The 24,556-nt window shown below is 45.9% G+C and overlaps 1 protein-coding gene across 2 annotated transcripts in view; it reads left to right on the top strand.

The window, feature by feature from the left end:
* The first annotated feature begins 16,307 nt into the window (after window positions 1-16,307).
* Window positions 16,308-24,556, top strand: part of mpnd (MPN domain containing) — a 40,594-nt gene continuing 32,345 nt past the window's right edge. The window contains exon 1 of one of the 2 annotated variants that reach the window (XM_080212754.1): window positions 16,308-16,542. In XM_080212754.1, coding sequence (XP_080068880.1) covers window positions 16,539-16,542 — 4 coding nt within the window. In that variant the 5' untranslated portion in view covers window positions 16,308-16,538. Of the gene's footprint in view, window positions 16,543-17,301; window positions 17,377-24,556 lie in introns of those variants that run through there. The other variant, XM_080212755.1, reaches the window with a different exon arrangement.

The raw sequence follows: 24,556 nt of genomic DNA, 5'->3' as shown, positions 1-24,556 counted from the left end.
TCTCCCTCAGTGTACCCAAATAGGCACTAGAATATGGTGACTAGGGGATTTTCACAGTAACTTCATTGCGGTGTTAATGTAAGCCTACTTGTGACAGTAATAAATAAACTTTAAAACCACACAAACAAAGCATAATGTTCATAGGGAGGAAGGGAAAGGTGCAGAATGTAGTGTTGGAATGCATCGCACCTACAGTTTACAGCATGCCAGTTGATACAGGGGGACCTGCAGAATACCAGTCCAAATTGAAGCAACAGGTTTTAAACTCCCGTTCACCAAGGGAGTTCGTACTCCATGGCCGAAATCCTACCACCTTTCCCGCCCCAATTCCTGGGCAGGCGAGGTTCCCAGAACAGAAATCCCCATTGGTCTCGGGCAGGAATTTACAATTTCACCTAAACAAGGCCTATTGACTATCCCCTGTGGCCAACATAACATCAAGATGAATATATTGTAGGCATGATTAGATGTGCTGAATCACGCAGAGTAGAGAGTCCCAACTTCCATCGCTGCTCTGTGCAGAGCTCACTGGTCTAAGCTGTCACAGCAGGTTGGCACCGCAACTGGGCTTGCGCTGGTGGGTCGGGTCAGGCGATGGGGGAGTCTGTCTCTTATTCTTATTGCTTCTCAATGATCGCTGCCGGAAAACATACATGGACATCATGTGAGAGGGCTGGCCCTAGCTGTGACACCCATCTTTCCCAATGATCAATGGACAGTGCACGCACATGTAGAGAACAGTCATGTTGGTGAAGGATGGAAAGTCAGTCAGTGAGTCATATCTCAACGTGAGCCAGCTCCCCCAGGAAAGGAAGGGAAAATATAAATTGTAACGATTGATGTCAGGGTGGTTACAGAGAAATAGCTTGAATTATTTTGCAAATGAGCATTGTCAAACACTATTCCCCGTTGTAGAATGACCTTGAAGACTACTTGCAATCAATAGTCACCTGTAGCAGCAGTCCTTGTTTTGCTGCATTTTAGATAAGCAATTCTGTTATTTCATTTATGAATGTAATCTGTCTTGGCAGCCAACATCAAGTTTAAATAGAGCTCTCCGTCAATTCCTGTGTCACACATGAGGCCACGGGCAAATGTGAAATGAACAAATTATTTTTCTGCGATGCGTTTACTCATGAACATCCTGGTGAGAGCTGCTGAGATAAACTCAGTAACTTTGGGTTCACTGTGGACAATTTACTGATGGCGGGGGGATTTCAGCTTATAGATCAAATACTTTGTCCTTAACATAGAAATTACAGCACAGAAACAAGCCATCTGCCCCGGCCACACCTTGTGAATCTTTATTGGCCACATTATCCCCATAACTTGAGGCGACTCAATGTGGCCAATGATTAACTATTTATTGAAAAGTGGAACTGTATACACAAACGTCTCAGCATCACAACGAATACCGGTCTACTCCTAACAATGTCCTGGCTCCAACTGAATCCCTCCAGCCCCGGGACTGATCACCCACTTAGCCAAAGTCTGCACGCTCGCACTCCATAGGCTTTGGCCCGGTTATGTGACCTGTGAAGGATCGGTCCCCCTTAAAGGGGACATGATACCACACTTATCCCCCCCACTAACTTCTTGGACTACCTATGATAGAGCAAAAACAAAAACAGTTAACTCATGGGCAGAGAAATAACAATATTACAGAACAGAAACCGGCGAAAATAGTCCATAACATCAGTCCATCCAGGGACTTCCGGACCCTTGTGGAATGTTCCAGCTGTGTCAGAGGTTCTTCAGCAGCCGATGACACGGGATCCAATGAAGGGATGGGTCTCCTAGTCCCCTCTGGAGCTAAGACCTCACCACTCCTTCTTTTGCCTCAGCCACTGAAATCAAAGCTGCCTTGGCCCCACCATGGACATGAAACTGTCTTGTTCAAGGCTGGTAAGATGAACTTGAAGCGAGACCCATTTGCCTGTCGCCTGCACTCTCTTGCGTAAGCGGTTGACATGCTTCTTAACCCGTCAGCTCTCTGCCTCCACCACATCTGATAATGGCCCTATCTCCACCACAACTCTGGCAGGTTTGCCACCAAAATTCTGTGCCAATAAGTGGTCATCCACGTGAAGCAATTTGTCTCCTTTCTGAGAGGGTTGCCTCGCCTCCACCCTCCCCGACGAATTTGGGAACACGGAGTCTAAACCGGTACATTGGCGCCAAACCATTCGCAACTCTGCAGGTGTGACCCTGACGTGCAGTGTGGCGTTGTAGAACCTCACAAAAATTGTCCATTCACAATGGCAACGGTCTATGAACCGGCTTCTTCATGAACATCTGCATGGCTCGCTCCACCAACCCATTTGAGGCAGGATGGCAGGGGGCTGACCTGACATGGCAAATGCCACTCGACCTAACAAAATTCATCTGCTGCGAATGCTACTCCGTTATCCAATAGCAACACTTTGGGAAGACCATGCATTGCAAAGATCTGCCTCAGCTTCTCAATCGTGGATGTGGCTGTGGTGGATCTCATGAGTTGAACATCCAACCACTTGGAATGGGTATCTGCTAAGGTTAGGAGCACGTGTTCCAAAAAGGTTCAGCAAAATGAAGCCGCAGCCATAGAAGGCCTGGCCACTCCTAGGGGTGCTTGTTCGCTGGTGGTGGTAACACTTGCTGACTCTGACATCTTTCACACTGCCTGACCAGTGCTCAATATCTCTGTCAATGCCAGGCTACCAGATATAATTTCTGGTTAATGCTTTAATTCTGTTCTGGCCAGGTTGAACATCATGTGACTCTTAGAGCAGAAGCCTTTGCCCTGGGGGTGGTGCAATTTCACAAGCCCCCTAAAGTGGCACCCCATCCTCACTAGTTATATCATCCCTGTGTTTGCAAATACAGCTTCATTTACTCTGCCTTGTCAGAGTGCCACCCTGTCAGTACCATTTTCTTGACTCACTATCTGTCCACAATCTTATGGGCAGCAGGGTGACACAGTGGTTAGCACTGCTACCTCACAGCTCCAGAGGCCTGAGTTCAATTCCAGGCTTGGATCGCTGTCTGTGTGGAGTTTGCACATTCTCCCTGTGTCTGCATGGGTTTCCTCTGGGTACTCCAATTTCCTCCCACAGTCCAAAGATGTGCAGGTTAGGTTAATTGTCCACGCTAAATTTCCCCTTAATGTCCCAGGATGTGAAGGTTAGGGGGATTATTGAGATTATTGTGTGGGGTTGTGGGGATGAGGCCTGGGCGGAGTTGTTGTCGGTGCACATTCGATGAGCCAAATGGCCTCCTTCTGCATTGTAGGGTTTCAATGGATTCTTTCTGTGGAACTTAGAAAAAAGTGCAGAGCCAATACTATCTCCTGTGGAGTAGGGAGTGACAGTATGGCCTGTGGCAGAGGAAGGTGGCTCAATGCATCTGCATTTGGAATCTGTGTTCCTGGCCTACACTGGAAGGTATAGCTGCACGCTGCCAGTAACAAAGCCCATCTCTGCACCCTGGCTGAGGCAATAAGTGGCACTGGCTTATCCATTTGGTAGAAATCTTCCATATTAAGTGACCACTCCTCAGCTCTGGCACTCCTCTTGTCTTCGAGGGGTGGCAGCACCTTTGCATTCACTTTGAACCCAAGATTGGGGAACACATTTCTCCAGTTTCAGGTTTGCGGCTTGTTCCTCAGGAGAAGCACCTTTAATTAGGATATTGTCCAAGTATATCACCAATATGGAAGTTCCCTGTAATAGGCTCTCTATAGTGTGTTGAAAATGGCACATACTGACAAGACACTAAATGGCAGTTGGGTGTACGGATATACCCCTTTGTGGGTATTCATTGCAACAAACATTCCGGAATCCTCTTCCAGTTCCAGTTATTGTTAAGCATGATTTAGATCTAGCTCAGTGTATTTGAGGCTTCCTGTTAACTTAGCATAGAGGTCCCCTATCCTGGGAATGGGGTAACAATCCAGCTGGGCTCCTCTGTTCACTGTTAGTTTATTGTCCTTGCATTAGTCTGGTTTCAGGACAGGGACATTAGGTGTGGCCCATTCTGAAAACTGCATATCTTGCTGATGCTCAAGTCTTCCAGCCTTTCCAATTCCATTTTCTTATGTAATGAGTAAGGTACGGGACACGCTCCGAAAAATTTCAGCTTTAACCCCTTTTACCCGACCAAATTCTCTCTGGAACACCCCCTGGTATTTGCACAGGAGTTCATGGAATCTTCCATCCTGGACCTTAAATATTTCCAGCCAGTCCAGTTGTGTTTGTTTTAACCAGTCCCACCCCGTGAGACTTGGACTTTGTCCTTCAATCTCCATGGTGGGCAGCTGAGCAGACTGGCGCCTGTACGATACTGGCGCAGAGATTGTCCCCATTATTCTTAATGTTTCACCAGTCTACGTCACCAAGATAGCTTCAGAATGGTTAAAGGGCTGTAGTCCCTTCTGGAGATGCTTGAATGTTTTTTGCCCAATGACAGTGGCTGCCAAGTTAATGTCAGCCTCCATCTTCAGGGGGCAGCCGTTTATCATCAGGACAATCTCTGTAGGTGGTACCTTGCTGAGCTGAACTTGACTGAGTGTATGTAAGCCTTGGATCCCTCCTTTACTTCCTCCACCAGCTTATTTACATGGACTGTACTGATCATTTCCTTTTTTGGGGGTTCACTGTACAGCCTGCTTGGCTCTTCTCCTCGTTTGCAGGCCACCCTTCTTCTTACATCTGAAGCAGACACAGATTCTGCATCGGCACGTTTCTTGGGGGTGGTCCCTCCCCGACAAACAAAGCAAGTCTCAGACCCTGGTGCTGAATGGCTCTTTTCAGTCTCCGCTCTGTCCTCACTCAGGCTTTTTCTTGGAGCAGCCGTTTCCCACCCCACTGATTGACCTCATTCTACCTGCCCCGAAGATCACACATGCCTTACTCAGCACACTCAGTCGCTTGGGCCATCTCTCCTGCTTTCTCCAGTGAAATTTTGGTTAGGTAGTTTCTCGTGGGTATTGGGGGTTGTTGATTGCACACACCAAACGGTCCCTTAGCATGTTTCCTATGAAGGCCCATGGTGCTCAGCCAGCTGGCGAATTCTGACCACAAGGCTGGAGACAGTCTCTCCTGGCTCTCTAGGCGCAGAATGAAATTTGTATTTTTGCATGATTACGGAAGGTCAGGGGTTATAGTGATTCTTAGCCAGAGTGACTAACCGGTTGGAAGTTTTTTTGTCAGGAGCTTCAGGTTCAAGCTCCTCAGCAGGTTATATGGCGATGGGCACAGGCTGTTTCATTCGCCACGAAAAAGACACCACAGCTTCTCAATATACTGCCCCCAACTTTCAATCTCAGTGTCAAATTGTTCTATTTTCCCAAATAGTGGTGTCCAAACACTTCGACTTCAAGTGATCTCTCTCCTTCCCCTCCAACTCTGCATTTGGATTCTCAACCACTGATCCAGTTTCTCTTCAGTGCCAGTGTAATAACCCGAGGCAACTCCATGTGGCAAACAATTAACTAAAGAGTTTGTTGATGAGAAGAATTATACTCACCAAGGGTTCAACAGCATGGCGGGTGCTGAATATACGGCAAGGGTGTGGGTTAATTACATTCAAACCCTTTACAATGTATTTAAATCAGGACGTGGACGTGATTACGTTGCCATGGTGGGGCAGCAAAAAGCAGAAATGGCAATCTCTTGCCACATCTTGAGCCCCCGCTGGCATTCTCCTGTATAAGAAAGTGGAACTGGAAAGGCTGGAAGACATGAGCATTAGCAAGCCTGTACAGTTTTCCGTTTTCGCCCTGTATGTTTCCAAATCTCAACATGAATGACCCCACCCCTCCCTATCTCTGAAATCTCCTCCAGCCCCGCGATCCTCCAAGATAGCTTTAATTCTGACCCCTTGTGTATACTCAATTTTGACTGCTCCATCGTTGGTGGCCGTGTCTTCAGTCGCCTAGGTCCCAAGCTCTGGAATTTCCCTGTCTACACCAGGCTGCCTCTTTACCATGCTTCAGTCTTTTAAATTATCCTATAAAACTGCCCCTTTCACCAAGCTTTTGGTCATCTGACCTAATGGGAGGGATTTTCCAGCTGTGCTCGCCCCAAAACCAGAAAATCCCACCCCAGTTCAATGAATATTTGCATGGCCCACCCCCACACACTATGATTCCCATGGAGGGGGACACAGGAAAACTCCTCCCAGTATCTCCTTATGTGGTCTGGTTTCTGTCATACTCTGTTTTCTAATGCTCCAGTGAAATATGCCTTTGGACATTTCATGATGATGGACGGCACAGTGGTTAGCACTGCTGCCTCACAGCTCCGGTGGTCTGAGTTCGAATCCAGGCTTGGGTCACTGTCTGTGGAGTTTGCAGATTCTCCTCATGTCTGTGTGGGTTTCCTCCAGGTGCTCCAATTTCCTCCCACATTCAGGAGACGTGCTGGTTAGGTGCATTGACTCAAACAGGTGCCGAACTGTGACAACAAGGGGAATTTCACAGTAACTTCATTGCAGTGTTAATGTAAGCCTTACTTGTGACAATGAATAAATAAACCACACAAATAGAAGTTGCTCTCATTGTTGGAACAAAAGTATTTCAGGTCTCCAGTAATTTATTTCTATTTCTATCTAACTATTCCTATTCTTCCCCTTCGAGATTTTAAATACCTTAATTGCATCATTTTGCAATCTCTCCTGTGCGAATGAAAGAAATTCCGATTTTCCAGCTCATCATATTGACCTTCTTCAAAACAAGAAGCACCCGAGTGAATCTGCACCGTAGTCTCATTATCAACTCAATATCGGCATGATTCTCCAACTGAAACCTTACTCAGTTCTCCAACTGATACCCCACTCTGTTTGACCATTATATCTCAATGTTCACATCAGAAATCTCTTCCCATAATATCCAGTATTCCACTAGCTTTTCCATGTCCCTGTCCATTGTAAAGGGTTGTTTTGAATTGGTTAAATCGATCCATGTTAATCATCACTCTGTATGCTCACTCACAGTGGAATAAAGCAGCTGATTGACAACTGGCCTTGTCTAGCTATCCCCGCAATCTTCCTGGAAAATGAGTAGAGGAACGGGTGAAGGTATGTGCTAAAGACATAAACATTCAATATAAATCACACTAAACAAAACATGTTAGATATTGGGTAGTTTGGGGAATCCCAAAATGTAAGATTAGACCATAAGACCATAAGACATAGGAGCAGAAGTAGGCCATTCGGCCCATCAAGTCTGCTCCAGCGTTCAACAAATTCCTGGACGGGACTTTCCGGCTGCACTCACCCCAAGATCGGAATATCCTACCTGAGGTCAACAGACCTTTACATGGTCAATGTCCGGCCCTCTCCAATTTCCATGGCAGGCGGGATGGTAAAATTTCCCCCTATGACTGATCTGACCTGAGATGATCATCCTCAACTCCATTTTCCTGTTTTATCTCCATAACCCTTGGTTCCTTTACTGATTAAAAAGCTGTCTGTCTCAGCCTTGAACATATTTAACGACCCAGCCTCTGCAGCAAAGAATTCCACAGATTCATTACCTCCTGAGAGAAGAAATTCCCCCTCATTTCTGTCTTAAATGACCCCTTACTCTGAGATTATGTCCTCTGGTCCCAGACTCTCCCACAAGGGGTAACATCCTCTCAGCACCTACCCTGTCAAGCCCCCTGAGAATGCTATACCTCTCATTCTTCTAAACTCCAGTGAGTACAGGCCGAAACTACTCAACTCTCCTCAGGAGAAAATCCCTCCACACCCAGGTTCAACCTAGTGAACATTCTCTGGACTGCCTGCAATACCAATATATTTTTCCTTAGATAAGACCATAAGACATAGGAGCAGAATTAGGCCATTCAGCCCAGCCAGTCTGCTCCGCCATTCAGTCATGGCTGATATTTTTCTCATCCCCCTTCTCCTAGCTTTTCCCCATAACCCCCGATCCCCTTATTAATCAGGGACCGATCTATCTCTGTCTTAAAGACACTCAGCGACCTGGCCTCCACAGCCTTCTGCAGCAAAGAGTTCCACAGATTTACCACTCTCTGGTTGAAAAAAATTCCTTCTCATCTCTGTTTTAAAGGATCATCCCTTTAGCCTGAGATTGTGCCCTCTGGTTCTAGTTTTTCCTACTAGCGGAAATATCCTCTCCACATCCACTCTATCCACTCCTCGCAGTATCCCCGTTATCCGTCTAAACTCCAATGAGTATAGACCCAGAGTTCTCAATTCTTCCTCATACGACAAGCTCTTCATTCCAGAGATCATTCTTGTGAACTTCCTCTGGACCCTCTCCGAGGCCAGCACATCCTTCCTTAGATACAGGACCAAAAACTGCTCACAGTACTCCAAATGGGGTCTGACCAGAGCCTTATACAGCCTCAGAAGTACATTCCTGCTCTTGTATCCTAGCCTTCTCAACATGAATGCCAGCATTACATTTGCCTTCCTTACTGTTGACTGAACATTAAGGGGATCAAAAATGATTAGAATTGAAGGATTTGTTACATTTATTGATTCACCATTCAATGTTTTATTGACCTAGAATGGTGTATGCTTCCCCATTTCTGTTCCTTAGATTTTAATCAAGATTTGGCTCACAATCAATTGATTTATAGCTCTCTTGATTTCTCAGTCAGCAAGTGTAAAATCCAACATAATACCCAGCCGTACAAACTTAGTTTAATTCCCAGTCTGGGTGGATCGACCAATTCTAAGCCATGGCGATTTATGGAACTATAATTACTTTGGTATTACTAGGCTAGGGAGGGAAATAACTAATTCGGATTTCCAGTTCGGTAACCGTCTCTGGGGAGTGTGTGAGCTGTACTGAAAAGATGTACTATGGAGCCATTCTGACCAATATATCGCTCATTAAAACCTTAGTACAGGTGCAACCATACCACAGAAAGGCAAAACAGAACTACCTTTATCACTGCATGTACCTGCATTTGGTGATGAAGTTTTTATTTTGTACCATCTGATTGCATTAGGGGAGTGAGAAAGCCCAGCAACTAAAATTGGCCAAAATCAAAGACAAATCTCAAAAAAAAATCCCATTTATCTTGTGTTTGATCATTTATATATAACCTAATATTGCATCAAGTCCACAGCATAGGAGCTAATTTTCGTTAGCCTTTATGCTGCACACTACCCTCATTTCATTGGTCTCCATCGAACAATAGCAACTTAGTCCATAGCGGCACAGTGGTTAGCACTGCTACCTGACAGCCCCAGGGACTTGGGTTCGATTCCCAGATTGGGCGACTGTCTGTGCGGAGTCTGCACATTTTCCCCGTATCTGCGTGGGTTTCCTCCAGGTGCTCTGGTTTCCTCCCACAGTCTGAACAATGTGCTGGGAAGGTGCATTGACCATGCTAAATTCTCCGTCAGTGTACCCGAACAGCTAGTGGCGTTGGCTACCAAATAAACCTGTTGGACTTTAACCTGGTGTTGTGAGACCTCTTACTGTGTTTACCCCACTCCAACACCGGCATCTCCATATCCCGAACAGGTGCCAGAGTGTGGCGACCGGGGGATTTTCACAGTAACTTCATTGCAGTGTTAATTTATTTTGTTTTTATTTTACTTTACTTTTATTTTCATGCTTTTGTCATGTCATTTTGGGTCCTGTCCGAGTGGAGACATTTTCTGAAGGCCTCCCCCATCAAACCCTTTGATTATTTTAAAGACTGCCAGATCTGGGCACCTCTGCCTTCTCTTTTCCAGAGAGACCCAAGCCTGTTCAGCCTACTCTGATCAGCATAGAAACTAATTTGCCCTTGTAACTGTACATGAGGCCAGAAGTCTGGTAATTTGTACAAGGCCACACTTTAGCGAGAGAGAGCTTAACAATCAATTAACTTCAGTCATGGACCTTGCTGTTATTAATGCTATTTTACAATAAATGTGAGAGAAACATTTGTCTTGGTTTAATTTTTATTATCATTGGATGCACGTAAAGTACTGGAAAATCCAAGCAAGGTCATTTGCAAAAGTTGGGAACAAATATTTGTACCATATTAAATAGAATCTTGCAATCATAGTGTCACACAGCATAGAAGCCATTCAGCCCATTGTGATTATGCTAGCCCTTTTAATAAAACATTCAATTAGTCTCATTGCCCTGCTCTTTCCCATAGCCATGCACATTTTTCCTTCCCAAATTTAATTCTAATTCCCTTTTGAGATGAATGTGCTATGATTATTATTTCGGGCGGTGTATTCCAGACCACTACAACCTGCTGCCATCAAAGCTTTTCAAATCCACTAATGTATTTTACTTATACAGTGAAAATCCTCTTCAAATATTCACAACTGTGGTAGCTGGGTTATGATCATTTGCGTTTAGAGGAAAACAGAGACATAGTGTTTCCACACTCAACCCCCTGCCTCACAACAGGCATGTGAGATGCCAATTTAATTCGGTATGTGCCTTCTCTAGCATTCCTTGTGGATCTTGAATAACATGAATGGATGCTAATCTCTCCTACACTGCCCCTCCTGCCTCCCCTTTGTTGATGGTTGTCTCTCAAGTACAATCCTACAGTGCAAAAGGAGGCCATTTGACCCATCAAGTCTGCACTGACTGTCCAACAGAGTTTCTTACCCAGGACCATTCCCCGCCCTATCCTCATAACCCCAAGCAACTCCACTAATCCCCTGACCTACACATAACTGGGACACCAAGGGGCAACTTAGCATGGCCAATCCACCTAACACGCACATCTTCAGACTGTGGGAGGAAATCGGAGCACCCAGACGGAACCCATGCAGACACTGGGAGAACATGCAAACTCCACACAGTCACTTGAGGCCAGATTTGAAGCCAGGTCCTTGGCACTGTGAGGCAGCAGTGCTAATTGCTGTGCCACCGTGCTGCCCCTCTCTCCCAGTACGGTTGTAGACCTTCAGTACCCAATATTCTCCCTATACCATAATTGTGGCCAACCATTCCCCCATTCCCACCCAAGCATTGATCTCCAGCCTTCTCCTCTCCTGATTGCCCCCCTCTCCCCAACCAAACATTGAGCTTCAGCCTCCCCGAATTGTTGCGGCGTCCATGAGGTTCTATGGCTATTGCTTCCAGCCACTTGTTTTCATGCCTGGCAGCTGGCCAGCTTGTCAACTGGGTTGGCAGCCAGGTGAGAAACCAGCAACATCTCCATGTCCCCCTTGTTTTTGCGCTGCCAGCACCCATTCTGCCTTTCTATGAGTGACCAACAACATCGAGAGGAATAATTTTAGATCCCATTTTGTTTCTTTTGCCTTTGCTTTTCTTTTCCTTTCTCATTTCTCTCCTTTTTATCACCTTTGGGTGGAGGCAGTCCATCATTCTACTTTTCACACTGCAAGTTTTGCTGAAAAAAGACATTCTATTATAGTTTCTACCTTGAGACAATGCCTCAACCAACCAGGGTTGACTTGCCAACCAACTTTTCTCATGCAGTAGAAATTGTTGTTGCCTTTGAAATTTGGCATTCTTGTGTCTGTCCTGATGAGTGCAAGATGGGAAATTTTGGCAGCATGTCTCTTTTCTCAACAATACTTAACTTCTATACTGCCAAATGACTATTCACACTTCCTTTCAGCCCATCTTTTGTTTGTTTACTTGTCCCATTATCACTCTCTTTGGTTTTGCACCATTAATCCTTTTGTTAATTAGAATCATAGAAACCCTACAGTGCAGAAGGAGGCCATTCAGCCCATTGAATCTGCACCAACAGCAATCTCACCCAAGCTCTATCCCCGTAACCCCATATATTTACCCTGTTGATCCCGCTAACATACACATCCCAGGACACAAAGGGGCAATTTAGCATGGCCAATGCACTTAACCTGCACATCTTCGGACTGTGGGAGGAAACTGAAGCACCTGGAGGGAAACCCACGCAGATACGGGGAGAATGTGCAGAGACAGTGACCCAAGCCGGGAATCAAACCCGGGTCTCTGGACCTGTGAGGCAGCAGTGCTAACCGCTGTGCCACCCTTAACCTTAATTAATCTCTTCTGCCTTCCAGTCTCTCACAGGCATTCCATTTTGTGCTTTATTCGACCCCTTTCTTTTTCACTTGTTTAAAGCCTGCCACATTTTTGACTTTTTCCAGTTCTGATGAACGCTCATCAAACTGAAATATTGGGCTGAATTTTCCCAGTGTGCTGGCGGTAAGGGGAGGACAAAGCAATTTCAACAAAATATCACATTGGTCAGCTCTGTGACACATTCTTGATTTGATTTGATTTATTATTGTCACGTGTATTAGTATATAGTGAAAAGTATTGTTTCTTGCAGCCAAAGCATACCGTTCATAGAGCAGGAGAGGAGAGAGTGCAGAATGTAGTGTTACAAAGATAGCTAGGGTGTAGAGAAAGATCGACTTCATGCGAGGTAGGTCCATTCAAAAGTCTGAAGGCAGCAGGGAAGAAGCTGTTCTTGAGTCGGTTAGTACGTGATCACAGACATTTGTACCTTTTTCCTGATGGAAAAATGTGGAAGAGGAAATGTCCGGGGTGCGTGAGGTCCTTAATTACGCTGGCTGCTTTTCTGAGGCAGTGGGAAGCCAACGGACAGAGTCACTGGATGGGAGGTTGGTTTGCATAATGAACTGGCCTTCATTCACAACCCTTTGTAATTTCTCACGGCCTTGGGTCACAGCAGGAGTTATACCAACCGGTGATACAGAAATGCTTTCTGTGGTGCATATGTAGAAGTTGGTGAGAGTTGTTGTGGACACGCCAAATTTCCTTAGTCTTCTGAGGAAGTAGAGACGTTGGTAGGCTTTCTTAACTATAGTGTCTGCATGGAGGGATTAGGACAGCTTGTTGGTGATCTGGATACCTAGGAACTTGAAGTTCTTGACTATTTCTACTTCATTCCCATTGATGTAGACAGGGGTATGCCTTCCATACCCCTATGTGGGTAGGGGTACCCATACCGTGGGCGGCATGGTAGCACAGTGGTTAGCACCGCTACTTCACAGCTCCAGGATCCTGGGTTCGATTCCCGGCTCGGGTCACTGTCTGTGCGGAGTCTACACATTCTCCTCGTGTCTGTGTGGGTTTCCTCCGGGTACTCCGGTTTCCTCCCACAGTCCAAACATGCGTGGGTTAGATTGATTGGCCATGCTAAGAAATTGCCCCTTAGTGTCCAGGGATGCATAGGTTAGCGGGATTAGTGGGTAGAATATGTCGGGATATGGTGGTAGGGCCTGGGTGGGATTGTGTTCGGTGCAGACTCGATGGGCTGAAGGGCCTCTTTCTGCACTGTAGGGTTCTATGATTCCAGTATGCTCCCTGAAGTCAATAACTATTTCCTTCATTTTGATGACATTGAGGGAGAGATTATTGTCGTTGCACCAGCTCACCAGATTCTCGATCTCTTTCCCGTACCGTGACTCATCATTGTTTGAGATCCGACCAACAATGGTGGTGTCATCAGCAAATTTGAAAATTGAGTTGGAGGAGAATTTGACCATAGTCAGTGGTCTATAAGGAGTATAATAAAGGGCTGAGGACACAGCCTTGCAGAGCTCTGGTGTTGAGGATGATCGTGAAAGAGGTGTCGTTGCCTATCATTACTGATTGCGGTCTGTGGGTTAGGAAGTCTAGGAAGTATAGAAGTAGAAGCCAAGCCCCAGGCCATGAGTCTTGTAGGAATAATGGTATTAAAATGTTGAGCTGTAGTCTATGAATAGACGTCTGACATAGATTTCTTTGTTATCTAGTTGTTCAGGGTTGAGTGCAGGCTTCTGTGAGCTTTTCCGGAAGCCCAGCCCAGCAAATGGGACTTTTCCTAGTCCCATTTGCCTGCGTTTGGCCCATATCCCTCTAAACCTTTCCTATTCATGTACCTGTCCAAATGTCTATTAAATGTTGTAATTGTACTCACCTGTACCACCTCCTCGGGCAGCTTATTCCATATATGCATCACTCTCTGTGTGAAAAAGTTGCCCCTCAGGACCATTTTAAATCTTTTCCCTCTCACCTTAAACTTATGCCCCTTAGTTTTGGACTCCCCTCCCTGGGGAAAAGACTTTGGCTACACAATTTTGATTTTTCTTTACAGCATTTTTCTCTGCATAGACTTCAGCTTTCCAGCAAGTGCAGTATTTTGCTTTTCATTTACAGCACTTTTACTGTTTAACTAGTGTCACAAATAGGCTTACATTAACACTGCAATGAAGTCACTGTGAAAAGCCTCTAGTTGCCACACTCTGGTGCCTGTTCAGTTACACTGAGGGTGAATTTAACATGGTCAATGCACCTAAACAGCACATCTTTCAGACTGTGGGAGGAAACCGGAGCACCCGGGGAAAACCCACACAGACACAGGGAGAATGTGCAAACTCTACACAGACACTGATCCAAGCCAGGAATCGAAATCTGATCCCTGGTGCTGTGAGGCTGCAGTGATAACTGCTGTGCCACCATATGCAACAGCCTCTGTATGAAAACGTTGCCCCTGAGATCCTTTTAAATCATTCCCCTCTCATGTTAAACTTCTGCCCTCTAGTTTTGGACTGCCCTACCCTGGGGAAAAGATCTTGGCTCCAGAATTTTGATTTTACTTTACAGCATTTTTTATCTGCATATATGTCAGATTTCTAGCAAGTTGCAGTATTTTGCCTTTCATTTACAGCATTTTTGCTGCTTGTGGTTTAGCTTTCCAGCAATCTGCAGCAGTTACTTTGTGTGTGCTTTTTTTGTTAAATATCTACTGAGAAATTTGCTGGCTGACAATTTATGGTCACCGCTTGACTGAATATGAGTGAGTGAGTGTGAATGTGTGTGTGTGTGCAAGTCAGTGTATGAGTGAGTGAGAGTGTGTGCGTGAGTGAGGGGGTGAATGAGAACTTGCGTGTGTGAGAGCGTGAGTGAGCGTATGCAACAGGGGTGTGTGTTTCTGAGTGAGCGTGACTAAGTGTGTGTGTGTCTGAGTGAGAACGTGTGCATGTGTGTATGTGTAAGTGTGTGCACGTGTGATTCAGTGTATATGCGTATGCGAGCGAGAGTGCGTGTGTGCATGTGTGTGTGCGTGAGTGTGTGTGCATGTGTGTCTGTGAGTGAGCAAGCGAGTGAGTGCGTGTGAGTTAGTGTGTGAGTGTGAATGAGTGTACGTGTGAGTGAGTGCATGAGTGAGCATTTCAGTGAGTGCGAGTCAGTGAGTGAGTAAAGTTTATTTATTAGTGTCACAAGTAGACATAACTAACACTGCAATGAAGTTGCTGTGAAAATCCCCTGGTCACCACACTCCGGCACCAGTTCGGGTTCACTGAGGGAGAATTTAGCATGGCTATTGCACCTAACGAGCACATCTTTCGGACTGTGGGAGAAAACCAGAGCACCCAGGCAAAATTCCACGCGGACACGAAAGAAGGTGTAGATTTCACACAGTGACGCAAGCCAGGAATCGAACCTGGATCCATGGTGCTGTGAGGCAGCAGTGCTGAGCACTGTACCACTGTGTGTGCGTGTGTGAGTGAGTGCATACTGCTACAGGTTGGAGTTTGTGTAAGAGTGAACGTGCTAGTGTGAGTGAATGTGTGTGTGCTGCTGCAGCTGGAGTGTGTGAGTGAGTGTGTTAGTGTGAGTGAATGTGAATGAGTGAGTGTGTGCAGCTGGAGTGTGAGTGAGTGTGTGCTGCAGGCTGAAGTGTATGTGTATGGGGGGGTGAATGAGTGTGTGCTGCTGCAGGCTGGAGAATGAATGAGTGTGTGTGCTGCTGCAGGCTGGAGAATGAATGAGTGTGTGTGCTGCTGCAGGCTGGAGTGAGTGTGTGAGTGAATGGTGCTGCAGACTGGAGTGTGAATGAGTGAGTGTGTGCTGCAGGCTGGAGTGTGTGAGTGTGGGGGGTGCTGCAGGCTGGAGTGTGTGAGTGTGGGGGGTGCTGCAGGCTGGAGTGAGTGAGTGCTGCTGCGGGCTGGGGTGAGTGTGAATGAGTGAGTGATGCTGCAGGCTGGAGTGAGTGTGTGTGTGTGTGTGTGTAGTGGGGGGGGGGGTTGCTAAAGGCTGGAGTGAGTGTGAATGAGTGAGTTCTGCTGCAGGCTGGAGTGTGTGTGTGGCGGGGGGGGTGCTGCCAGCCGGCGTGAGTGTGAATGAGTGAGTGCTGCAGGCTGGAGTGAGTGTGAATGAGTGAGTGCTGCTGAAGGCTGGAGTGTGTGTATTTGTGTGTGGGGGGGCTGCTAAAAGCTGGAGTGAGTGTGAATGAGTGAGTGCTGCAAGCTGTAGTGAGTGTGAATGAGTGGGTGTTGCTGAAGGCTGGAGTGTGTTTGGGAGATGAATGAGACACGTGGGCTGTTTGCTGTGTGTTCACGTGATGCAGTGGCTGCTACATCCCTCCTCCCAGAGCCTGGGCTCTCTCTCTCTCTCTCTGTCTTTCCCTCTCATCAACAAATCTGCTCCCTCAGTACACAAGGAGATCCCCCTTTAACCTCACCCACACCAATCCCTCCCTCTCTTCATTGCACCAAAAGCATTAAAGATCTAAAGAGGGAGGGGATGGGGAGGGGGTAACAACCTGCTCCAGAATCAAACCAGAGAGAAAAAAAAGAGAAGCGTCTTGACAGGAATGGGTAAGTCTGGTAAAATCAATCATTAGAACTGATGGTTTAAAATTCATTTTACTTCTCTCGGGAGTCGCCCTGCTTTGTGTTTGTGGACCTTTATGTTTGCTCTCCTGTTTAAGGTTAGATTTGTTCTTGTCCCCCCACAGTGTTTAAAAGTGAAACCAAGATGAGTCTAAGTGTATCTGTCTCTCAGATTGTTACAAAGGAGAGGCAGGGCGCCACCTAACCTGCTGGTTTGGAGGGTTTGTATCTGATTGATGGCACCCTCGGCCAATCAGCGCGCCGATCTGAAATGCTACTTTTGTGGGCGGGGCTTCCGCTCTAATCAAGTTGGGTTGCGCTGCAGGCACTGAGGGATGTTTGAGTCTTTCCTTGTTCTTAAATTATTCCACGCCATCCCTCACCCTGGTGATTTGAATCTCCTTCATTTAACATCCTTTTTGCCAAAGGATTGTTTCCGGCCCCCTCTTTTTTAACGTTAAAAATTTATAAGCTTTTTTCCCCCCCAATGTTCAAGTCATTCTGATCACAGCTGCAAGGTTAACTAATTCTAGACAAATGGTTTACAATACATTTGCACAGGAAGTTCTCCTCCTCCCCCCAACTGGGCTCATTTATTCTTAAAAAAAGAGGAAATCCGCTGCCTTAAAACTGAAATAGTTTTTGATCTGGTGCACACTATCACTGTTCCTGGTGTTTTTTTAAAAAATAAATCAGTATTATAACTTTTTACGTTCATGGTGTAGCAGGTAGGAAGTCTGACAACACCAGGTTTAGGTGTTGTCAGACTTTTTGCTGTGTTTACCCCAGTCCAACGCCGGCATATCCACATTGTAGCAGGTAGGACATCGTTTGTGCTGTAGGTTTGTAAGGATGTGTATAGATTCTTGTATAACTTAAAGCATCAAAAAATCTGTGCTGAGTTTGTATGTTCCTCCCCGTGTCTGCGTGGGGTTTCCTCTGGGTGCTCCGGTTTCCTGCCACAATCCGAAAGACGTGCTGGTTAGGTACATTGGCCACACTAAATTCTCCCTCAGTACCCAAACAGGCGCCAGAGTGTGGTGACCAGGGAATTTTCACAGTAACTTCATTTCAATGTTAATGCAAGCCTACTTGTGACAATTACGCTTTAAATATGTGGGGTAATGGAGATAGGACTTGTGTGGGATTGTTGTTGGTGTAGGCTCGATGGGCCAAACGGCCTCTTTCTGCGCTGTAGGGATTCTATGAAATGAAGTACCTCCGTCTTGTGTACACATTGTTGTAATGTCGAAAATGTGATGGCTAAGCAGTACATAGCAAGCTCCCACAAACAGCAATGTGCTAATGTCCAAATAATTATTTTTGTGACATTGATTGATTAAAGGATAAATATTGGCCAGAACATTGTGAAATAACTCCCCTGCTTTTCCATGATGTGGAGATGGACTGAGGTAAACACAGTAAGAAGTCCAACAGGTTTATTTGGTAGTAAAACCCACAAGCTTTCGGAATTCTGTTCCTTCGTCAGGTGAGTGGAGAGTTCTGCTGACAAATAAGGCATATAAAAGCACACATAATTTACAGAATACTGATTAGAATGCGAGTCTTTACAGCTAATCTGCTATTCTTTATATGCCCTGTTTCCAAATAGTGCCAAGGGATGTGTTGCACCTACCTGAATGGGGTCTTGGTTGAATGTCTCTTCTGAAATGCTGATGGTCCAGCACTCTCCCAGCTCCTGCGCTGGAGCATCAGCCGAGGTTTTGGTGATCAAGGGTAGCATTTTCCAGCTGCCCTTGCCCCACAACCAGAAAATCCTGCTTGAGGTTAACAGACCTTTGCCTGATTCCTGTGGTGTGCAGGGCACAAAAATATGCCCCCCCCCCCCCCCCCCCCAGATCTTTGAGTGGGATTTGAACTCAGAACTCACAATCTTGTACCTCAGTGGAGAGCATTAAGAACTGGCATTTGAATGTGAAAGGTTACTTAATGTCAAGGAAGTGGAGTTTGGGGAACAGGCTGTTGCTGATTTCCTTGTTTGGTTTTGTGGCTTTTGAATAGATTTCTTAACTTTAAATTGCAGAATGCACTCAAAGCCTTTTGCTGATAACTGGGTGACTGCTGCCCTGTAATAGACGGACAGTTAAATATGCTTAAGATTGGTTCAGGTGAGGAAAGGCCTGTGGCCCAACATATCCTATCCCTTCAGAAATATTTCTAAATACTGCGGCACTGCTGCCTCACAGCACCAGAGACCTGGGTTCAATTCAGGCCTTGGGTGACTGTGTGGAGTTTGCACATTCTTCCCGTGTCTGCGTGGGTTTCCTCCGGGTGCTCCGGTGTCCTCCCACACTCCAAAGACGATCAGGTTGGGTGGATTGGCTGTGCTAAATTGCCGCTTGTGTCAGGGGGTTAGTGGAGAAAATAGGTGGGGTTAAGGGGATAGGGCCTAGGTGGGATTATTATCAGTCCAAGCTTAATGGGCCAAATGGCCGCCTCCTGCACTGTAGAGATTCTATTCTGATTCCATGAATATCATCCTTTTTGCTTCCCATGACATTTGACATTCTATCAAATCCTCTGTCTTAGCTAGAAGTTGGCATCTTTAGCAACGTAGCCCTCCTTCAGCTGTGCCCCACGTAGCCTAGATTATGCATTCAGCTCCTGATTCAGTGGTGAAATTATTAACTGAGTAAACACAAGCTTCATTCAACTTTCTCCCTTCACTTACTAGTGGCAGCAAGCGGTCTGGGCTAAAGTTCCAGAGATGCGCAAAGGCCCCCAGCACTCTGTGAAGTCACCATTCTTTACGTATGAGCTGACCTCTTAGATTCAGAAAGAATTGACGCCAAGTCTGGTCACAAGTTCACCTTCAGAGAAACGTAAATAAGGCACAAAAGGAGGCCATTTGGCCCATTATGTTGGTGCCAGCTGAAAAAGGTGTGCAACTGCTTCCTGTTTTTGAATTGTTGGTTCATAGCCCTTTATGGATATACTCAAGAACTTCTTCAACATGTCGTGGGTTTCTGTCCTCTGGAGAAATGAGTCCCAGACTCCACCAGCACTCGGAAAAGATTCCTCCTTAACTCCTCTTTAATCCTTCCGCCAGTTAATTTTCAGTATATGTCCCCTGGTTATTGACCTAGGATCCTTATAGTGTAGAAGGAGGCCATTTGGCCCATGGAGTCTGCACCGACCACCACCCCATCCAGTCCTTAACACCAAAACACCACACGTTTACCCTGCTAATCTCCTTGACACTAGGGCCAATTTAACATGGCCAATCAACTTAACTCATACGTCTTTGTACTGTGGGAGGAAACTGGAGCATCCGGAGAAAACACACGCAGACACGGGGAGAACGTGTAAACCCCACACAGACAGTGACCTGGGGCCAGAATTGAACCTGGGTCCCTGGCTTCGTGAGGTAGCAATGCTAACCATTGTGCCATCTTGCCTAAGGGAAATAGGACCTTCCTACCCACTCTGCCTGGGCCCCCCACGTGTAGGCCAGACCAAGTAAGGATGCCACATTTCCTTCCCTAAAGGGACATTAGTAAACCAGATTTTGATTTTCTGACAATCGACAATGATTTCATGGTCAGCAGTAGATTTTTAATTCCAGATTTTTTTAAATTGAATTCAAATTCCACCATCTACCATGGCAGGATTTAAACCCAGGTTCCCAGAACGTTAGCTGAGTTTCTGGATTAATAGTCTAGCAATAGTACCATGAGGCCATCACCTCCCCATAGAGTTGAAAGTTCCTTTGTTTCACAACACTGCTTAGTATCCTATCATTCGTTGGTATTCTCTAGCCTTGTTTCCCAATCTCAAGTATGTTCCCTACATATAGAAACCCTTTCCCAACAGCTGAAGCTGAATACTGATTGTGAGCACAGGCTGATTATTCTCAATCCTAACCCAGGAGCGCTGAGGGCCTTCCAGGCTATTCTCATTTTCTTGGAATCACACATTCAGATTCCTTCAAACCTAGAACAAATCTGAAACCTTCAGGCAGGGTGTGAAAATTATATGCCTCGATGATGAGAGGGCAGTTAATAAAACATATGGTATCCTCGGTTTAATAAATAGGGGCGTTGAGTACAAGAGTAAGGATGATCTTGTATAAGACACTAGGCCTCATCTGGAGCACTGCGTCCTGTGTTGGGTGCCCTATGAGGAAGGATGTGAAGGTAGTGGAGTACAGAGGAGATTCACGAGAATGATTCCAGCTATAAACAACTGTCATTGCGACGATAGATTGGAGAGAATGGTCCTGTTTTTCTTGGAGAAAAGAAAGCTAAGAGAGACTTGATGGAGGTATTCAAGAACCTGAGGGGTATGGACTCGGGGTTACTTCAAGAACTAGGGGGCACAGATTCAAAGTAATGGGCAAAAGGAGGATAAGTCATGTGAGGAAAAAGAAATTCACTCAGAGGGTGATTGGAATCTGGAACAAACTTCCCGAGGGGGTGGTGGGAGCAGGTTCAATCGAGGTATTCAAAGGGGAACTGGATTGATATCTGAAAAGGGAAAATGTGCAAGGTTCAAGGGATACGGCAGGGGAGTGGGACTGGGTAGAATGTTCTATCAGAAGGCCAGTATGGACTTGATGGGCTGAGTGGACTATGTCTGCATTGTAAAGATTCTGTGATTCTGATTCTGTGACTCTGTCAGCTCATGGGTCCCATGTAGTTTGCAGATGGAAGGGCCAGTTGATATTTTACTTGGTCTTCCTGGATTCCAGTTTATTTTGGGATTGCAAGACCCAGGTGTTGGGACGTGCTGATGTTAGCACACGCTTAAACCTAATGCAAGAGCCTAATGCATGTTTGTTACCTCTCAACTTGCCTCTGGCTGATCCACCTTTCAATGTCACTAATGGATTTATGTCTGTTTTGCAACCTCATTCTGCTTTTGCACGATGCCAGGAATTGAAAACAAGGAAGTATAACTAACTCTTTACAACAAGGGTGAATGAGAGAGTTGGTTGGAGAGAGCAATATGGACACTGGTCCCAGACTTGTGTTCCACTGTGTTCTTGTCCAAGATTTAGGTCAGGCCTCACTTGGAATAATGTGCTTCAGTTTCAGTCTCCTTAGACTTGATTAGATTTCTGATACGTAGATCAGTTAAATGTCGTGAACAGGTATAGAGAATAATCGGAAAGGCTACTGGAATGCTGGCCTTTACACCTAGAGGATGAGAATGTTGGGGAGTGGAAGATGTGATTCAGGCCCTTGGTTGGTTCATACCCCGAGTTGCTGTGAGCGGTTCTGGGCACCGCACCTTCACAAGGATGTAAGGGCCTTGGAGGGAGTGCAGTTTTGGCTTACCGGAATGCCTACATTATGAGGAGAGATGGTACAAATTAGGGTTGTGTTCCCTGGAATTTAGAAGGATTTGATCAAAGTTTCCAAGCTATTAAGGGCAACAGAATAGTTTCCGTTGATTTTCCCCCCACATCCTGCACCAGGGCTGGGAAAGCTGTGGGCTGGGGGCCTACCTGGGTCCATGAGACATTTGGTTGGCCGTTGCCCACGTGCAGGGTTGCCACGTTCTGCTGAATACTATTTGTAGTGGAATCGAAGTGTGACTGATGCCAGTAATGCAAGGGCAAGTGAAGTGAGGCGCTCACTGATTACACACAACATTGACTGTGAGAGCTGTGCACTTCCTCTGTGTCCAGAGTGTAAATATTTATTGTTTTTACCATTTGAAGTTGATAGTTAAGAGTTTTCTATAACTCATTATGAAACATTCAGCATGTATTAAATCTTAATCAAGGGGTCATGGTTAGTGAACAAGTCCGTTTTCAGTCTTGCGGCCTGCTGAGAGGGAGAAGGGCTACACGTGCGGCCCACACACTAGCCGAGATTGCCCATCATTGTCCTACACTCTCCGTAGCAATTAGAGTTGCACTTTGCAGGAATGAAATTAGGTAATGCTTGTACACTCATCTGCAAACAGCAATCAATGTTAAACCAATTATTTATTTTAGAAAATATCAAAATTAAGATTGGTTAGTCAAAGGTATTGAAGAGTTTGGAGCAAGCGTAGGTCAACGGATTTGGATTGTGGATCAACCATGATCTCTTTGAAAGATAGAACTGGTTTGAAGGGCTGAATGGCCTAGTCCTGTTCCTATTGTGTTGAAGGAGTTTCAGTTTCCTAACTGCCTGCTGGTGCTGTAATGTTGCCCTGTGCCACTGCCAATGAACATCCCTTTCAATATCCTGTGAAACTCCCGCAACAACCATACAACGCTTGGGAAAGCTCCGAGCAATTTGCATATTAAGGTAGACCTTTAACCAGTGGTTGCACTATTGAGAACTTGTACTTTATCTGTTGGCAAGTGTGCTTAAAAAAAACTCTGGACTAAGGCGAGAGTAGAGAAGGGGGCAAACTCCACAGCAAGCAAAATGAATAGCTTTCAGTTCAGTGAGAAAGAACTTGGGATTCTTGTAAGAGATTTCACAATCTCAGTAATTTCCAAAACATCTCTCCGTTCTCAAATATAATTGCTATTGGAATGTATGTTAGCTGGAAGCTGCTTTGCATAAAGTGAGATCCCATAAAAGGCAATGTGGTAATCTTTAAGCTAAAGTCTATTTATTAGTGTCACGAGTAAGCTTACATTAACACTGCAATGAAGTTGCTGCAAAAATCCCCTCGTCACCACACTCTGGCACCGTTCAGGTACACTGAGGGCGAATTTAGCATGGCCAGCGCACCTAACCAGCACGTCTTTTGGACTGTGGGAGGAAACCGGAGCACCCGGAGGAAACTCACACAGACATGGGGAGAATGTGCAAACTCCACACAGACAGCGACCCAAGCTGGGAATCGAACCCGGGTCCTTGGCACTGTGAGGCAGCAGTGCTTGCCACTGTGTCACCCTTGTTTTCGTGATTTCAGTTGAGGGATAAATATTGGCCAAGGCACAAGAGAACTCTCCTGCTGTTCTTTGGAACAGTACCATGGGATCTTCTGTGTCCACCTGAGAAAAGAGATGGAGCCTTGGTTCAAAGTCTCATTGGAAAGATGCACATTTGACAGTGCAGCATTCTCTCAGTACCATTCCTGAAGTCACAGCCTGGACCTAGTGCCTGATCTTTGGAGGGTGACTTGAATCTTTTGACTCAGCTACTAACTGAGTCATGGTTGACAGCTGTGGAGGAGGCAGAGGGGTTTAGAGTGGATATTCCAGAGCTTGAAGATGAAGCAACTGGAAGCTTTGCCGTGTCATGGTGGCACAGTGGTTAGCACTGCTGCCTGACAGAGCCGGGGACCCAGGTTCAATTCCAACCAGTTTGGAGTTTGTTCATTCTCCCCGTGTCTGCATGGGTTTCCTCTGGGTGCTCCAGTTTCCTCCCACAGTCCAAAGATGTGTAGGGTTAGGTGGATTAGCTACGATAAATTGCCCCTTGGTGTCCCAAGATGTGTAGGTTCAATGGATTAGCCATGGTGAATGTGCGGGGTTATGGGGAGAGGGCCTCGTTAAGACGCTCTGCCAGAGAGTCACTGCGGACTCAGTGGGCTAAATGACCTCCTTCGGTCCTGTGGGGATTCTGTGATTCAATCATGGGGCAATGTAAAAGACCAGAATTAGAGGAACACAGAGATCTCGGATGAGTGCAGAGTGGGGAATTGCAGGGCTGGACAATGTTAGATCATTAAGGGTGGGACTGTGGAGAGACTTGATCGCAAGAAGGTACTGCTGGGAAAAGGTGCAATGTAGGTCAGTGAGCACCGTGAATGGAACAAACGTTCAATTTAATCTCTTATTAAAAGACGCGTATTTCCAGAAATGCAGCATTCTCTTAACACTCGTGCTGCAGTGTTAGTTCATAACCCACAGTCACCTGATCCCGAGGCAAGAATTTCCAAATTGAGCCACACCAGAAGATGAATTCCTACTCAATGGCGCATTCCAAATTGGCAAAAGCACCTGAACAGTCCACTATTTTCCTAATAAACAGTTAGGAGATTTTGTTTAGACCAGTAGGAAAGCTAAGAAAATGAGAGGGAGTAT

Source organism: Carcharhinus amblyrhynchos, chromosome 26 (genome assembly GCF_965287045.1).
Source record: "Carcharhinus amblyrhynchos chromosome 26, sCarAmb.v2.hapA, whole genome shotgun sequence".
Lineage (NCBI taxonomy): Eukaryota > Metazoa > Chordata > Chondrichthyes > Carcharhiniformes > Carcharhinidae > Carcharhinus > Carcharhinus amblyrhynchos.
Note: the sequence above shows the minus strand (reverse complement) of the source record. Positions and strands in the feature narration are given on the sequence as shown.